The sequence below is a fragment of the Pholcus phalangioides genome, unplaced genomic scaffold (genome assembly GCF_987345545.1).
Source record: "Pholcus phalangioides strain wild (caught in Gottingen) unplaced genomic scaffold, Ppha-v1.0 ptg000004l_1, whole genome shotgun sequence".
Taxonomy (NCBI): Eukaryota; Metazoa; Arthropoda; class Arachnida; order Araneae; family Pholcidae; genus Pholcus; species Pholcus phalangioides.
In genome coordinates, this window is record NW_028301597.1 from 10,573,709 (window position 1) to 10,591,502 (window position 17,794).

General features: G+C 37.9%; 1 protein-coding gene across 7 annotated transcripts in view; it reads right to left on the reverse strand.

Annotated features, from left to right (window-relative positions):
* The window catches only part of LOC149086528 (transmembrane protein 117-like), a 255,499-nt gene that overhangs the window by 62,931 nt on the left and 174,774 nt on the right, over positions 1-17,794 (reverse strand). For 6 of the 7 annotated variants that reach the window (XR_016196129.1, XR_016196130.1, XM_089255986.1 and 3 more), the window contains exon 5: positions 17,175-17,435. The exons of the other annotated variant lie outside the window; for it this stretch is intronic. Coding sequence is in view for 4 of the 6 variants with exons in the window: in XM_089255986.1 (XP_089112112.1) it covers positions 17,175-17,435 (261 nt within the window). In the remaining 2 variants the exon portion in view is untranslated. The remainder of the gene's footprint in view (positions 1-17,174; positions 17,436-17,794) is intronic. 7 annotated transcript variants of the gene reach the window in all.

A 17,794-nucleotide genomic window follows, 5' to 3' on the forward strand; every position in this document is an offset into this window, starting at 1 on the left:
CAGAGGAGGTTTAATGGTCTGGGCAGGCATCATGTTGGACGGCCACACACCTCTCCATGTCTTTGAAAGAGGCACTGTGACTGGTGTGAGGTATAGGGATGAGGTCTTGGAGCCCTATGTTCGTCTTTCCAGGGGTGCAGTTGGCCCTGAGTTCATTTTAATGGACAATAACGCGAGGCCACATAGAGCTCTTCTGCTCGACGATTTTCTAGAGAGTGAGGATATTCGCCGGATGGATTGGCCAGCCAGATCTTCAGACCTTAACCCTATAGAGCATGTCTGGGACGCTCTGGGGAGGGCAATTGCAACTCGCAACCCCCCTCCGGGAACCATCCAGGGAATGAAAACAGCGTTGCTGAACAAGTGGGACCAATTGCCACAGGAAATGATAAACTGCCTTATTTCAAGTATGAAATCACGCTGTGAGACCTGTATATCTGTAAGAGGGGACCATACCCTATCAACCCATTTTTTTGTTTATTCTGCAACCGCTGTTTCATACCTTCCGACTTCAACGAGTGTTACGCACAATCATGCGTGTGTGTATTACAATTATTGAATGGTTATTTGTTTTCTATTGTATCAATGTATGTGCATATCAAATTTCATTAAAATCGGTACAGTAGTTCTAGAGATAATCGACCAAGTCTGCAAATTCTCTTAATTTCTTACCCCAGTGTATTTCAATTATATTCTCTTAAATATTTTTGAATTTTTTTCAATTACCTATTTCTGATCACTTGGAGGCCCCCCCCCCCCTTCCATTTGGAGCGATATTTTTAAGTTTGGAAATCAAACAGTGCTGTTGGCGGGAAATTTGGGGTGCAGAATCAAATATTCATTCTTGATGAGAGCCCTGTTAGCCCCCTCCATCAGTTAGGGGTATGATTTTAAGATATCTAATGTAAAGGTAGCCCTGCGCATGATCAGGTGGCCTCGAACATTCTTTATTTCGGTTCTGCCGAAGGATTTCAGGGAATCAGTGAACTTGGATGAGGAAACAATTCACTTTTTATTCTTTTATTATATACTGAATATTTTTCTCTAAAGTGGTATGCATCTGGGACCATCACAAGGGTTCGTGTGAAAGGACCCCTTTTTCAAATTAATAGAAATCTTATTGCTTTTTCACTTTCCATTTTGTTAAAGCAGACCAGACCTAAGCAGTTGCGAAAGGTACAGTCGCACCTGGCCACAAAATTTAGGGGGGGGGGGGGATGCACAATTTTTGTAAAAGAAATACATTTCTTCTGAAATTGAGAATATTTGTTTAAAATTTAATTTTCTGCCTTTGAAAGTTACATTTCGTGGGAGAAGAGATTTCCTCCATTAAATTCAGTACTGTGCCAATCATGGCACATTAGATTGGTGCAGAATTATTGGGGTAGTCAAGTTATCTGCATGGGTAATTATAGAGGTTGCACTGTATAACAGAGAGTCAACATTTGTCGAAGTCACATATTTGTGACGTGCAGCATTTTAAAGCAAAATGTACTACACAATTCATAGCAGATTCACAATAGCTTTTTATTTCCTGATCAAAAGCAACTTTTTAACGATTTCAGCCATATTTGTCAATTTTTTCTTCTTAGTACAACAATTTTTGGCGAGAACAGGTGATGTTATATATTTTGGATATATTTGCTATATTTTTATTTAAAAAAATGGTCAGCCTAAGAATGAATGAAGAGACTTGGCATACCTCTCTTCCCCATCAAGGTTATATACAGGGTGAATCCAATGTATTCTGCCAAACGAAAGGTGATGATGAGCCCAAGTAGATCATGAAACATTCCACCAACCCTGTCTCATCTCAAACCGTTTGAGTTATGGTGGATAATCAATTATGGAAAAAATATGTGTGAAGTATTCTTCTAGATCTACACGCAAACTAAGCACATACTTGTAAAGAATGGAAAAAATCCTATAAGATGACATCATTTTCATAGAAATATCGGCGAGCTATAAGCGCTGAAAGATTGGCAATTAAAAATCGTATTATCGTCAAAATTTTTCATCGCCAATTACGCACACTTATTTTTGGCAACAATTGGTCAAATTTACCAAAACCTTGTCCACTGCACCAGTGTTCGAAAGAGCTTACAATAAACCATATCAGTGTTCTGAGAAATTTAACCTTTTGCTCGTAATACATCACTAAAATCAACATTTGATCAAAAGTAGATATAGGTAGTAATAGAGAAAACAAAAATTATTCTACAATGTTCAGTTTATCCTGCGATTGTTCGGCTTTTTCCCGAGTGCGTAGGAATCAACGTATCACATCTACAGCTTTTAATGCATCATGGTGAGATGGTGAATACTTCTTCATCTGAACTTTCTGATTCTATTTCTTTGGAACATGAAGCACATCCTCTTTGACTGATTGATTCTAGAATATCGTCGTCTTCTAAAAGTCCTGAAGTTACAAGATCAAAGTCAACCTTCACAAATTTATCCTCTATAAAATCACCTGCAGCATTATTTATGCTTTCTCCACACGTAATTTGAGAGGAATCTTTGGATAAATTATCGTTTTTCAAAGACTCGGAACAAAAACCAACATGACAAAAGGAGTTCCGAATCGTGGCACTCGTGACTGACTTCCACACAGAATCAATCATTTCAGTAGCATCTAAAACTGAAATTTTTGCGTGCATTCCAACCTCCACAAATTCACATATTTTTTTTGGTCTAATTTTCTGTAAAAAGCTTTCATACTTAGGATAATTCCTTGATCCAGTGGCTGTGAAATTGCCGTTGAATTAGGTGGTAAAAGCATAATTTTATTGCAGAAAGGTCTGTTATTTTTGGATGAGCGGTGCAATTATACAAAAAATAAAACTTTTTTTTTTTCACTTGAAAATTTTCTATCTAACTTCCTCAACCATTGTTGAACAAAAGAACTGTCTTTTTACCTCTTTCACATTTTTCGCCTTTGAAGGCAAGTATTTGGTTAGGCAAAAGGCAAAAAAATAAACCTGTTTCATCAGAATTAAACATATTTATACCCTTTTATCATTGGTTTCAGAATATCATACTTCCATTTTATTTCATTTTCAACATATATATATATATATATATATCTCTGGCCAAACACATACTGGGGAGTCGACAAAGAGAGCGATTTCAAAAGAGAAAATACATTGAGATCAGCATCGATGTCCCGTAACATACTGAGGAGGCAGAGGAGGAGAACGAAAATGACCGCAGGCGTTCTGAAGGGTAAAGAAGAAAAGCCTTTGAGCGGGAAACGTGACATCTCGCCAACTAGTAACCCTACCAGCCGGTTCATGCCAAATCAATCAGTTTGGCAATATTGGAGGATTCCGATAAACCAGCGGTTCTCAACCAGTGCCCCGCAGATCCCTTAGGGCTCCATGCAAACTCCCAGGGGTTCCGTGGCCACTCGAGGAAAATAAATAAAAAAAACAGTAAATTTGAAAAAAATAATTAATATTTTTGAATAATAAAAATAAGTCAGAAACTTTGATGAATAAATTAAAAAAATAGGCGTCTGGGGCTCCGCCATAGAAATTACATACCGGAAAAGGGCTCCGTGGGTCAAAAAAGGTTGAGAAGCGCTGCAATAAACGCGTTAATCCTCAAAAGACTACAAGTCCTGATATATGTTTTAATGACTTCTTGTATCAAACCGTTGTTTCGAATATTATTGCACAATATGTATAAAGATTGAAATAATTATACTTCAATCAAGATAGAGAGACAATACAATTAGTTAGACACTGAATAAAAATACATGCCTACAATCCGCAGAAGCTAATTTCAATACTTTCAAAAGAAAATATCACCGTTAATGAGATATAGTGAGAAGTTACACCTCGATGATGAAACCGTAATTTTTTTATGGCCAGCGTATCATTATGAAAATGATTGTTATTAGCGATAAATGTATACGTGGTCGTTAAGCACAAATTATCAGTGTGGATCCATTATTTATGAAATCCCAGAATTACAGATTCCTCCTATATGCAGGGCCGTCTAAAGAGCATCATGGGCCCAAGGGCCAAAGGATTTTTCTGAGGCCCTACCAGGCAAATTCCCGAAAATCTCAACCACATCTCACTTTTGTTAAGCCTTTTTTATCTTGAGGTCCCACGGTCCTTGCCCTGGTGGGCCCATGCCTTACGACGGCACTGCTTATAACCGGCATGTTCTGTGCATAACCAATTTCAATGAACGCACGGATGCTGCAATCAACTGGTTTCGATTTTTTAAGAAATACAGAAATATGTATTGTGTGTGAGATGCTCATTATTTGCATCAGAAAAAAATCTTGTGCCTCTTTCATAACACACGACATTCCAATTCAAATCCACGGAAATAATAGATATTCAGTACAATAAAATAAAAGATAAAAAACAGAAACCATGTTTCGACAATGTTAGTAAGCGATGAGCAATCATCACGGTGTTTATTCGTTTTCCTAAAAAACAGGATCTCAAACATTTTCCACCCGCGCCACCCATTTCCCTTATGAAGAGCCATTGGCGTACGCAAAGGGGGGGGGGGATTTGGGGTTCTAACCCCCCCCCCACCCCCCCACCTAAGCCAAGATTATAGTGTTATTTTGCCGGAAAAAACGTAAAACCCCCAGAAGGAAAAACAAATATGAACCCCCCTCCCCGAGAAAATTCTGCCTTACGTACACCTATGTGAAGAGCAGTTGTAAGCAAAGCATTTCTTTGAAAAACCTTTGTCAGGACCACTGCGAAGCTGCACCCCGGACGAAGGTTGGCGCGCACAGTTTGAGAAACCATGCTAATCCATCAACGTATTGACAAATCCAGGGCCGCCATTCGAGGGAGGGGAGCTTTTGAAAATACAATAAAAATGGTATATATACATACAAATATATATATACTAAAATATATATATACTAGGAGCTCTGCGCCCCTGCAGCCTTTGGCGCCCAACCCCCCCCCCCTTCTCATCATAACATGTCTTGTTTATTTCGTCCCACTTCATCAGCGTTATGGAAAAGGACATGTGAAAGCACCAGCTTACTGAAGAAGCGAATTTTACAATAATAAAACAACATAAAACAAATGTGATTCATCAAGTACCCCCAGAAAACTTGCCCATGGGGTCCCCAGACTCCAATTCGCTGAATTTTAGCGGGGCCCAGACTGGATTTATCTCGGGCTATCGATGTGTTGCAAATTTCACAATGTTAAACGACAGAAAAGAATGAGATTCATCCAAGGCCCCCAAAATGAAACCTGTAAACATGGGGCCCCGACTTGGAAGCTTGTTGGTCATTCCCCGCTGCAAGTGCCATGAAAAATTTTCATTTGTATTCATTTTACCAACGAATAAAGTCCAAGGCCCCCAACCAATTACCTGGGACACCAGTTCGCATACTTTTAGTGGGGCCCCCAGATTGGCTTTATCTCGGGCTTTCGCTGTTGCAAATTCTAAAATGTTAAATAACAGAAAAAAATGAGATTCATCCAGGCCCCCAAAATAAAACGGTCCTCTGACTCGGAGCTTGTCATACATCCCCCCCTGTGAGTGCCATGGCAAATGTTCATTTGTATTCACTTTACCAACGAATAAATTCCAGCCCCCCCCCCCCTCAGTTACCCGTGACCAAATTCGAAAATTTTATGGGGTCCCCAGACTGGATATATCTTGGGCTTCCGCTATCGCAAATTTTTAATGTTAAAGCAGCAAGAAAACAACGAGATCCATCAAGGGCCCTGGAAATCAAACCTTTTAACTTCCCCATTAAGGTATAAGTACAATCCCCCGGGTACCCCGACCCTGTGTGTTGGGAGCACTGGTGTTATATGTATATTATACCTCTCGACATGCCCCCCCCCCCCACACAAGGGCAGGGCTGACAGGGGCCGGAACGATTCTTATCACTTTTTGATTTTTCACACAATAAATTAACCATGGAGGGCCCCTGAAAAGCTGGTTTGGGGGCTCGCCATCTATTCCAGTCTAGGCGCCCTGCTGTAGGATGTGGGAGCCTCTCCGTAAATGCACGTAACTTGGTCCCGATGGGTCAAATGGGCCCCGAATATGCTAGAGTTAAATAAATACTTGACCCAAAATCGTAACCGATTTCCGTAAAAGAAAAACGTAACAGATTTCCGCCACTCAAAAAATGTCACCCACTTCTGTAACATAAAATCGTCACTAATTTCGGTTGCTTAGAAACAGGCACTTTTCGAGTTTGTGTTTTATATTATAGAGTAGATATACATACTTTGAGTTCATGTGTGTTTTCTCTCTTTGCCTTCCCCCCTACCCTGGAAAACGTTGAAATGACGTTCCTGGAAAAATCCCTACAAATTTTTTTGTTGAAATTCTAAGAACATGTTCAGTATTGAGTAGAAAATTAGTGTCGACCAGCAATTCTCAACCATTTTTCTGAGTCACGGAGCCCTTTTTAGTATATAATTTCTACGACGGAGCCCCGTACGCTACGTTTTTTTTTTTCATTTGGTCATAAAATTTACTGGTTCATTTTACTTTCATCGAGTGAACGCGGAGCCCCCTCAACCAGTGCACGTGGAGCACTGGTTGAGAACCGCTGGTATAGACAGTACATAGATAGTTTTCTTTGTAAAAGATTTTTGATGTCTTTGTGGGGAAGAAATGATTTTTCCGTCCCAGCGACTGCATAATGATTTATAGTGGTATATAACTTATGATCTTTTAGTGGTTTTCCAGTTTCCGACAAAAATTTGCCACCCTTTACATTTTGCAGCCCAGGGCAAAGGTGTGGGCATGAAAAACATTGAGAGGGCTGAAAGTTGCCAGTCGTTCCGTGGTGAGCCTCGAGCCCGTATGTAGAAGGGTGCAGTACCCCGCATTATTTATTCATTAATTGGGGAAGGGGGTTCTCAGCCCCCTAACACAAAATTCATTGGGGTATGGAAATAGCCCCCCCCCCCCCGCCATGTTCTGGTGCCTATGTCCCATGGCAGTACGTTTGTTATTAAAAACTATTCAGGGACAATTGAAAAGATGAAATTTAAGGGATGGAATTTGCGCCCCTTCTGATACTACGCCCGGGAAACCATACCCCCCCCCCGCCCCCTTCCTAGTTGCAGAACTGTTCGTTCGTCAGAAGGAAGTTCTCTTGCACATAGTGTAGTTTTCCATGCAAAAAGCGCAATGGGATGGGCGGAAATTTGCGAAATATCTATCTCGTAGTCCCAGTAAGATTTTGAAAAATATTCACGTCAAAAAAATGACGGGGTAATTAATCCGTAAAATGCTACCACAACAATCATCAAACTTTTAAATTAGGATAGATTAGGTTAAGCACAATGGGAATCGAAAAGAAGAGAGAGCGCCAAAAGTGGAAAAACATCCGAAACACCCCCTCTAAACCAAATGGGTGGTGATGATGGTGGTGATGATGATCCCCCCCTCAGAAGTTCTCTTTTTTTCCCAAGAGAGTGAGGAGAAAAAAAAGGGGAGAAAACTGACCAATCCCCAAATAGCGTCTGATTTTACCTCGCGATGAAAACAACCCGGTCTCTCTCTCTCTCTCTCTCGAAATGAAAACCAAATGACATATTCAACGTCTAACCAGGCTTTAGCTCTTTTTCTTTTACTCTTTTTCCAAGAAATCGTAACACTGAGTTCCACCGAAAACATTCTTTCAACAGACGATATCAAAACTCCCACTAGATAAGATTTACATCCCTATTGGATGTTGACAATATCCACACTTTTTTTTTACCATGAAAAGAATGAAAGACCTTTTTTGGAAACTCCACTAAAATGATAAGCCGGCCAACAGGTTTCAAACATTCATTCTTCACATACATGCCCCATTTAATGCAAAAAGGGGACCCATCATAGAGAACAAAGAAACAAACGATTGTCAAAGTACCCATGAATAATGTCAAAAATTCTTAGAACTGGTAACAGAAGGACAATTGTAAAAACCAGTTGTGGTGAAGGGACAAAAATCGTAGTCGACTTAAGCGGAGTTAAGCTTTTGATGTTTGGAGAAGAAAGGATATGTAGCAGATGGTTTAAGAGATAAACTGCTGCACTTTTATGGCACTTCTACTTGTGAAGAAGTCTGTGCCATCACTATTTCACCAAACACCAACTCTGGCCATATCGCTATATTGCAATTTACTGCCATTATTGAGATGGGTTGGAAATGAAAGCGCTGTCTATCGGTGGTCGCCTCCAGTTTGTTAGGGAAAATATCTTATCCATATCGTCCCTTGGGTTCGAACCCAGGACCCTGATAACAACCTTCACGATTGTAGACGAGCATCTTACCACCATGCCACTCGGGCACAGTCTGTGCAATCACTAGTGCCTAACTAGTATTATCGCTGGAAACTTTGCTTGTCATTCTGTTCTATTTTCTCACATGGTGGCCCACTTCCCACATGGTTGATTTTTTTACCTTATTCTAAATTTTATTGTGAAATTTTACTTAATTTCTCAATGGGAGAATACACAGACAAGTGAACTTATTACTTTGCTGAATGTAAGTATAGGCCATCATACACAATATTTTTATAAGTACAATGCACATACTGTATAATGTATTTAAATTTAGTTTTTTTTCCAGCCAGATACATTTTCATTCCACCCGCAATCACCCCGGCATCGATCCAAAATTGCATCCTCTCAGAATGCTGCCAATTGTTGCTGCCTGCAGGCACCTCTGAAGATATCTTGGGGAAAACGCTTTCTCTTACTTGTACTTTCGATAAACTAAAGAGCATTTCTTCCTCCTTTGTCAAGGGTGACCCTTGGGGAAGGGGACATGAGGCAACAGAAAAAAAGAAAAAAAGAGGGAGGAGGTAAAATGAACAAAGAATAAGCTTATTAACAAGTTTGAAGTAAAATTTTTCAAGACTTGACAACAGAGGCGCCAACATGAAGAAATTAACATTTGGTAGGGGAACGAGCTGAAAGTTGCCGGCCATCAAGCGCATACGCAGGAAACAGAGGATGCATTGCATTTCCAAAAATTATTCCGGGGAGGCTCAGCCTCCTTACAAAATTTATTGGGGGTGGGGTTCAAATATCCTCCACTCCTAGGTTCCGGCGCCTATGAAAAGGACTCAAATAAATAGTAAAAAAAAACTAACATTTAAAAAAAAAAGGGAGAAATGAATGGAAAATTTCAAAGCTACTGAGCCGAGTACCATTGCATTCTAATACTAGGAATATGAAATTTCCTCCTTACAAATCAGGAGTTCCCAAACTATTTAAGTTCGTAGCATTCTTCGAAATTTCAAATATTTCCAATAATGTTGACGGGAGGTTAAAGGGTTGAATTTGCACCCCCCCCCCGGTCCGGCACCCTGGACACTTGACCACTCCCCTAATTGCAGCCCTGTTTCGAGTACCCTAGCACTTGGGTGGCCAGATCTGGAACTAGGGAAGAAGGCAGTTTTCACAGGCAGAACCTTGAGGGGGGCTACTAATTCTGGAGAGGGGGGAAACGAAAAATACAATTTTGATCGATTTTTTCAGTGGAAGGTGAAATAATAACACATATTCTTCCCTCAACGACTAAAATTATCCTGTCTTCAACTTACACATTGTTGGACCAGACTTTTTGACTGAGATCTTTCGCGAGGACTCCGATTTTTCACAGGAAAGTGCTTAGATTCTGTCATAGGTGTAAATTTGTATTGGGCCAATGAGATCGAGCTCCTCCCTTGATAATTTTGGAGAGCCGGCTCATCCCCCCTCCAAAAAAACCACATGGATACGTTTTCCACACCTAGACTCGGAATAATCACGTCATGTCAGTACAGTGTGTTTCAGCCGCTGTGGTGGTCGAGTGGTCATAGTGACGGACTCGCGTTGCGAGGTCCCAGGTTCGAACCCCCACCGTCGCCACAGTGGTGGTCGGTTGAAGTTTTTCTCTGTGGTTCCGAAATTTAATGCGCGAATGCGAGCCGATCTCCCCTTTAAAAAGTCTCGTCACAGAGAGCAACAGACCAACAAACGGTACAAATCTAATTCAATCATAACACTTCACTTCTGAAAGTGGCACTGAAAAATCAAACACAACACTACATTTGCACTCAGACTGTTAGGTACAGACACAGTTACACTTCCAGCACAACTCGCTCGGTAGTAATACACTCATAGATGGTGATAGACCTGAGTTGTGCTCAGATTGAAAGAAAGAAAGTGTTTTAGCCTTTTATACAAAGCTGTGACGAGTAAAAAGTGGTGAGTTTTCTACGAAAACTTTTTCTCTGGCTATTTTTCAGGATGCAACTTATTTATCAGAAATTGCTGTAATTTTTTCTATGTTCCACTGTAAATTAAATTTTGGAATTTTTAAAAAGTATGTAGTATTTCTTACTTATGTTATTCAAAATTGTGTTTATTTCAAAATGAAGAATTATTTTGAAGGTTTTAATAGGGTTCCTCCTTTCACTGTCACTTCTTTTTTACGGACTAATTTTTTTTTTGTCCCACCGGTGGGGGGTTTTACGTACCCTGTTTATGTTTGCAGCACCCTCAGAAATTTTGAATATCTTGCAGCCTCTCAGTCGATTTCGAGGAGGCATTTTAATGATTTTCTTCCCCTCCCCCCCCCACAGACAAAAAAAATTATCTTCACAGTGGCGTGTTTATCGGGGGTGGGTGCTCAGCGGGCTATAAGCAGGGCCATGCCCCCCCCCCCCCACATAATTCTGGAGAAGAGATTCTAGCCTGGGAACGTTAGCGAGTCCTCGAAGCCAGACTTTACACAGATCCTTCTATAATGGATTCAGGATTCATAGCATGAAAAACTAAAAATTATGGTAATTGACCTAGGCTCGTAACTAGGCTGGGGCAACTGGGACAATACTCCAGGAACCTGAGCCAAATGGGTGGCCCCAACAAAAAAATGTACACTTATTTTGACATTTCTTAAAATCTTTGACAGTTTCTTATTCTGCAAAATCAGAAGAGCATGGGGGAACAAACCCCTCCTTTTTTTCAGCATAACCCTTTCAAGGAAACACTCTTCAATGACAAAGTATGCACCGGGGCCCCGAGAAGGCTTGCTTGAATAAAAAATCTGTTTTCGAGTTATTGTATTTGTATTATGTATTTGAGGTTTTTTTTTCTTTTCACAATAAAGGCGGCTGCACCTTCAGCAGCTCACAAAGAACATTTCAATAGGGTTCAGTTTCGGCTGCTTCAATGCAGGTTTTCTGAATACAAGCACCATTTCCTAATTAGAAAGAAAGGGAGTGTAAGGCGTGTCACCTATGTAGGGAATATGTCACCTGGAGGCATCCATCTATATAGAGGGGACCCTGCTGTCTACCGAAAACGAAAACTACATTCTTTTTGATGCCGCCGATCAGGGCTTTGGTAAAAGCTTTTGTGCTTTTGCTTTTTAAGCATTTTCTTCAAAGATAATTCATTCAGAATCTTATCAATGATAATTCATTCAGAATCTTATCAATGATAATTTTATCAGAATCAAAACAATCAAGATACAGTATTTTGCAGCCCTCTAATACTTATAGTCAATATTAGCGTAGTAAAATAATTTTTTTTCTGTTAGACATATCAATAAATTAATAAAATTTACCACGTTTTATTTTTTTCAATCGTGTTTAAAATTTATTTAAGAAAAATTTTAACTCCATTTGTCTTGCGTACTTGGAAAAGTGACAATATTTAAATAGAGTTATTAATTCAGAAATTTAATTTAAAAAAATAGATGCAACTAAAAAAAGTAGTTTTTCTAATTTAAAACCTGTTACATGACTCAATATATGAAAGTAATAAATCTTAAATAAGTGAAATAAATGTAATTCGATTTTGCGGAAAATATACACTGTATCATAAAATATAAATAAATACAGGGAATGACGAAAAAATCAAAGAAAATTTGGGCGCCAACCAAATTTTGTACGAGCCAAGCATAGTTTTTTCGCAAGAAAAGTGTCTTAAATAATCTTTTTCCAACCTTTTGAATTGATGACCCCTTGCCAGGGCCACAACTAGATACTTTGTCACCTGGGGCAAACTGGAATTTTGGAGCCCCTTGCATGTAGAAGAAGCAGTTAAAGGGTGAATTCTACTCCCATTCTAGTCCAGCGTCCAGAGCACCAACCCCGCCTGCTCTCCCTAGTTGCGGCCCTGCTCCTTCCCATGTTGGAAGACAATTAATTACGAAATCAGAAAGTTTTGAGCCATCGCTAGATTCTGATTTAGCAATCACGTATACAGAATTATGGATGCCAATGCAGATTTTCTAGTCACCATGGAGATTTCCCGCTTGGAATTTGTCCAGCCCTGGAATAAATAAAGATGTGCATACTGTATATATTTTTTGTATATTTTTACTTGCATTTTTTGTATATAATTGTTTTTGTGACCCCGCTCAGGGATTTCTGGATTCATGAGATCTGGGGACCCAGGAGATTTGGGGGGTATACTCAGATTTACGGCACAACTCGATCTGTAATAAATTGCCTATGGCGATAGACTGAAGTTGTGCTCGGTTTTAATGAGAGAGGGAGAATGAATGTATATTTTTACTTGGACTGTGACCAAACTAGAATAGGACTCAAGGGCAGAGGCGTATGCCCCCAACAATGAAATAAATTTTAATTAATTGAATGCTTTTAGAAAATTGGCACCAACTCAAAATTTCTCTGGAAGAAATACAGAGCCCCCTCCCCATAGATCGGTCTTGGGCTCAGGGGCAGTCCATTCACTTTGGTAACAACACATAAAATGATTAGAGCCCGAATTTTCCACTAAAAAATGGCAAAATATGCACTAAAACTGAGAAAATATATGTTAAAGAGCAAATAACCACACAAAAAATTCAAATATGTTTTTAAATGCATCTTTTCTATTTGTCTCGGTGCATATTCATTTGCAAAAAAATATTCTCAGGCAAATGACTTCTACATGTATTTTATTTACGAATTTCTAGTTACTAGTACTGTAGCTGCTAACTAATAAAAAGAAGTTGCTCAAAAAAGAAGCAAACTACACGTGCACACAAGTAACAAAACATGAATAATGTCAAAAATGGGCGGATTTTTCTCCTGAGAGATTTTACTTTTTACTTGGAAAAAAAATGACAAGCAAATAAAGCACCCAGGCTTCGGGTATGGCCCATTGTAGCTAAAAGTTCCTTGGAATTCAGCAGCCAAACACCAAACTATTTTAAAATTTCTGATTCGATAGAAAATGTTGACAGATCCATATATCCATGAAAATGAGCATGAAGTTCAGACTTTTTTGTTCAGTTGGTTGTCTTAACTGCTTTGATGATACAAAATTCTATGAAAAAATGTCTTATACTCTTAGAGAACCAACTGCTTTGAGATCAAAAATAAATTTCATAATGAGTTCTGTTCATTCGTTGATATTAGAACGAAATGATCTCAAAGATGTTCCAATGCAGATAAAGCAGCAATTTTCAATAATTTTATGTCCTTACAGACTAAAAAGTGAAAATTCGTTTATAATGAGAAGTATGTTACAACAAAAATTTTTCTTATGGTTATGAGCTGTCATTATAATGAACTTTTATTGTATGAGCAATATTAATTTGAAAAATTATAAAAATGTAATTAATCTTCCACAAAACTTGAAAATATGCACTTATTCTGAAAATTAATTTTATACACACATTAAACATTAATGCTAAAAAGAGATTAAAATATGTAAATGCAAAAAACATGACTAATCATAAGACATTTATATAAATAGTGCAAAAAAATCAAAAATAAAAAGGTCAATTTCCCGTCCCCCGCTGGGCGACCTTTCATTAAATTAAGTTGTATAATAACCAAGAATGGCCACTAAAGCACTTTTTTCCAAAGTGTGAAATACCACCCCGTGGGGGAAGGGGACGATGCAATATTCCAGAAGGTTGGTAGGAGCTATGAGTTTAGTATAGGATCCTATGGGTGGGCTTGAGCGATGAGAATCGCTCAAGCCCACAGTTGCTTCAGTTTACACTGAAGCAGCAGTTTTTAACCAGTCGAATCGAATCACATAATTTTTTAATTGGTAAAAACGCATCACTGAAATACAGTGCATCCTGTTTTTCAAAAACCCATCATGAAAAAACATTTTAAGCGGGAACAATTTAAACGGGAAATCCAGATGAGTATTAGTGATAGATGGAACACGAAAGTAAATCGTACTAAGAGGGAAAACACTCCAAGCTAAGCTGGAATGTTATAAGCCTGATCGACTAGTTTATATATACTCATGCATACTTTTCACTGAAAAAGCCATAAAATTTAAAACGATTGACCGGTTCAATGGCTTTTGACAGGTACTGAAATAATTATTGAACAGGCTATGGTATGCTGATAGCCACGGCCGTAACTAAGATTTTTGCCGACCAGGGCAAACATGATTTTGCCACCGCAACATTCGATAATTTTGTAACGGTGTTTTCTGTGTCCACCTAAAACTGCCACTACCTAAATTTTGCTGCCCGGGGCAATTGCCCCCTCTGCCCCCTATAGTTCCAGCCCTGCTAGTAGCAAACACGTACACTATTAGTTCTTTCTTTAAGAGAAAAATCTTTCAACAACGAAACTCAATACATCATTTACTTTTTGCTTAGATACAGAAACCAAAAGCAAAACAAACAAGTATAAGACGTTTTACATAAAATTTAAATAACACTTTTTTTTCCTGTTAAATCTTGAAATGAATACTGTAAAATTGCTTGAGATTATAGCAACAACAAGAAAGTTGTCATTGACCGAATTCGACTACACCATTGATGCTGTTTCGATCAGTCGTGTTTCCGTAATCAAAGACCTTGGTGTTTTCTTTGACTCCAAGCTTGCATTTACTGATCACATATATGATCTCACCAATAAATGCTTAAAACTGCTAGGATTTGTTGTGAGGAGCAGCAATAATTTCAAATCAATCACAACAATCGCAACAGTTTTCAGGACTTATGTGCTCCCGAAACTAGAGTACTGCACTATTATAAGGAGTCCTCACAACAATCTAGACTCACTGATTCTAGAAAGAGTCCAGAACAGATTTCTACATTACATGTTTTACAGGCAATTTCACGTCTACATCAATGACGTAAGTACAACTGAACTGCAACGTTTTTTCTATTTCCAATCATTGGAATGCCGAAGAAGGAGTTACCTTCGCTTTTTGTACAAAATTGTCAATAATATAATTGATGACTGCTACCTTTTTCAACTTGTTGATTTTTCTGTACCAATCAGAGATAGGCCTGTTCGGCGAACTTTTCGCCTCCCTAAACTCCGAACAAAGATTTTAAGACAGTCCCCTATTTTTGAGATGCGCAATATATATAATCAGTGCGATGTGAAACCCGATATGTCCAATTCAACTATAAGGGAATTTCTTAAAAGTATGTGTGAGTATTGAATATTCATGTTATTATGCTTTTCCGTATGTATTTCCATTCGTTATTTTATTATTTTTTTTTTTTTTGTAGTTTGTTGTATTTGTGTTTTTGTATTTTTCTTCTCTTGTCCATCTCTGTAAGTGAGCAATCCTTGCCTGTTGAGACATGAATAAATAAATAAATGATAGTATAATATTTCTTCTCAAGCGTAATTTTTTTGAATCAAAACGACAGATGTTTCACAAAAACTTTTTTTGTGAAATGTCTAGAAAATGGGGGGGGGGGGGGTAATTTTCTAAAAACATTCCTGTTATATGATTTTAGAATTTATACATGTCGTATAAACGAGGTTCCATTATTTGAGCCCCCCAACATTTTCAATAAGTTTGCGCTTATGAACACGTTATATATATATATTCATAATTATATGAACAAATTTAATATTTACGAATATAGCTTGCATAGATGGTCATCTTGCAATCAGCACATATTTTACAATGAGGTCAGCTACCAAGATTTTCTATCCCAAAGCCTCGGGTATTTAATATACACATTAACATTCATTCAAAATGAGTAAAATGCTATGTTAAGAAAAATAAAAAAATTGATTACACAATAAGTTACTTTCCACTGACAATGTCCTCTTCATCTTGGCTCCGACTCCCTGCATAGCCACCAAGATGAATTTTTTGTTACCCTAAATTCTTTGTGTCATTAAATGCATGTATCAAGCATTAATAGCATAAAAAACACATTTTAATTTTTTGAATAAAAGATATCTTCCATCCGAGCACACATCTATGCCGCCATTACAGAAAATAAAGTTGTCATTTAGCTGAAGGACAGGGTCTTCCTTGTCATTATATATCAAAAAAAAATTCTGATTTAGGGCAAACAAGCGTTTTGTGCAGAAAATTTTCCTTTTTCGTTACATAACAACAAAAGCTTAAGGAAGTACATCTCTCTAAGGAGAAGGAGATTGTTCACCCTTTCGCCGCTGAAACCCAGTTTATATCACACCTTTTTGTTAACATATAAATAAAAAATACTCTAGGGGTCAATATTCACAAAGCAGATAATTTATAATTAGCATTCATTTTTCATTATTTTAAAAATGCTTGAATTTATCCTTAATGTAACAATTAGAAATTATCTTCAATTAATCAAGTTGAATTGTACAAATGCTGAACATTTATTTTAATTTCTTTGATTGAATTTAGAATAAGCTATGGCAGTGGTTCTCAAACTTTTGTCACCAGCGGCTCTGGTTCATGGCCTACCCATAATAGTTTCATAGATATTTTCACTAATTAAAGAACTACTTTGAAGTATAAATAAGAATACGAATAAATAACTCCAGCTCTATGACACCCCTGACAAAGGTTGGCAACACCCCTAGGAGCCACAACAAATACTTTTAAAAACACTGGGCTATGGGCTTGTATATGGCAGGGCTTGACAAATCCCAAGCACCAGGTTGCCATGGCAACTAAAAAAAATATATATATTGTCACTGACTCTCTAATTTTATTATATGTGGATACTAAATTGGAGTTAGAACAACACAAAATTTTTGGAATTCATGTCAGTATATCTACCAACATTGAAAGGGGGTTCTATGTCCTGAAAAAGTTAATGAAACATTATTTTTACGCCTGTTTTGCTTGGAAAAATATCAGACTTCTAAAAAAACTTTCTGGCCCCTTAATTTTTTGCTATTTGTCAAGCCCTGTATTTATGTAAGAGCTTCATAAGAAATTTCAGTCTTCATAATATTCATGTGATGTTTTGATAATTTTTCATATCTTCTTACCTGCATGACAATGAGCAAATCCATAACCAGAATGAAAGATGCTAAAAACGCTCTGGATAATTCTGTCGTAGCAACAAAATCTTTATTGAGATAATCCCAACTAATCCAATCACTAACTATCAGAGTCACAACCAAAGCTGTCATGCTTATTGATCCTGTCCAAAAAATAGCTATTCTTATTTTTCCATGAGATCTCCATAGAGTTCTATATGGCTTAGCCCATTCTGGGTATAAATTATCTTGCAGCATCATATCTGTAACCTAAAAAAATATTTATAAGAAAAAAGTCTTAGGAACGTAGGTGTTAAAAGGAATATTTGTTTTTACATTTTCATAAGCAAGGTTTGCATGTGCATCAAGTCGATACTCAGTTGAATAAAGAACTTCATTTAACACAGAAGATGAAATGAGACTTGCAGCTCCTGAAGACAAACATGATTACCTCAAAGCCCACATTCTGACAAAGAAAAGATACAAATTGAGTGTTGAAGAAAATCTGAATTCCAATTTATTCTATTCAGCCGCACCTCAAAAAAAAAAAAAAAAAAAAAAACATGAAATGACAACAATCAAAATTCTATTCATCACAACTTTTGTGATCATCTAAGCAAGTTTACAAC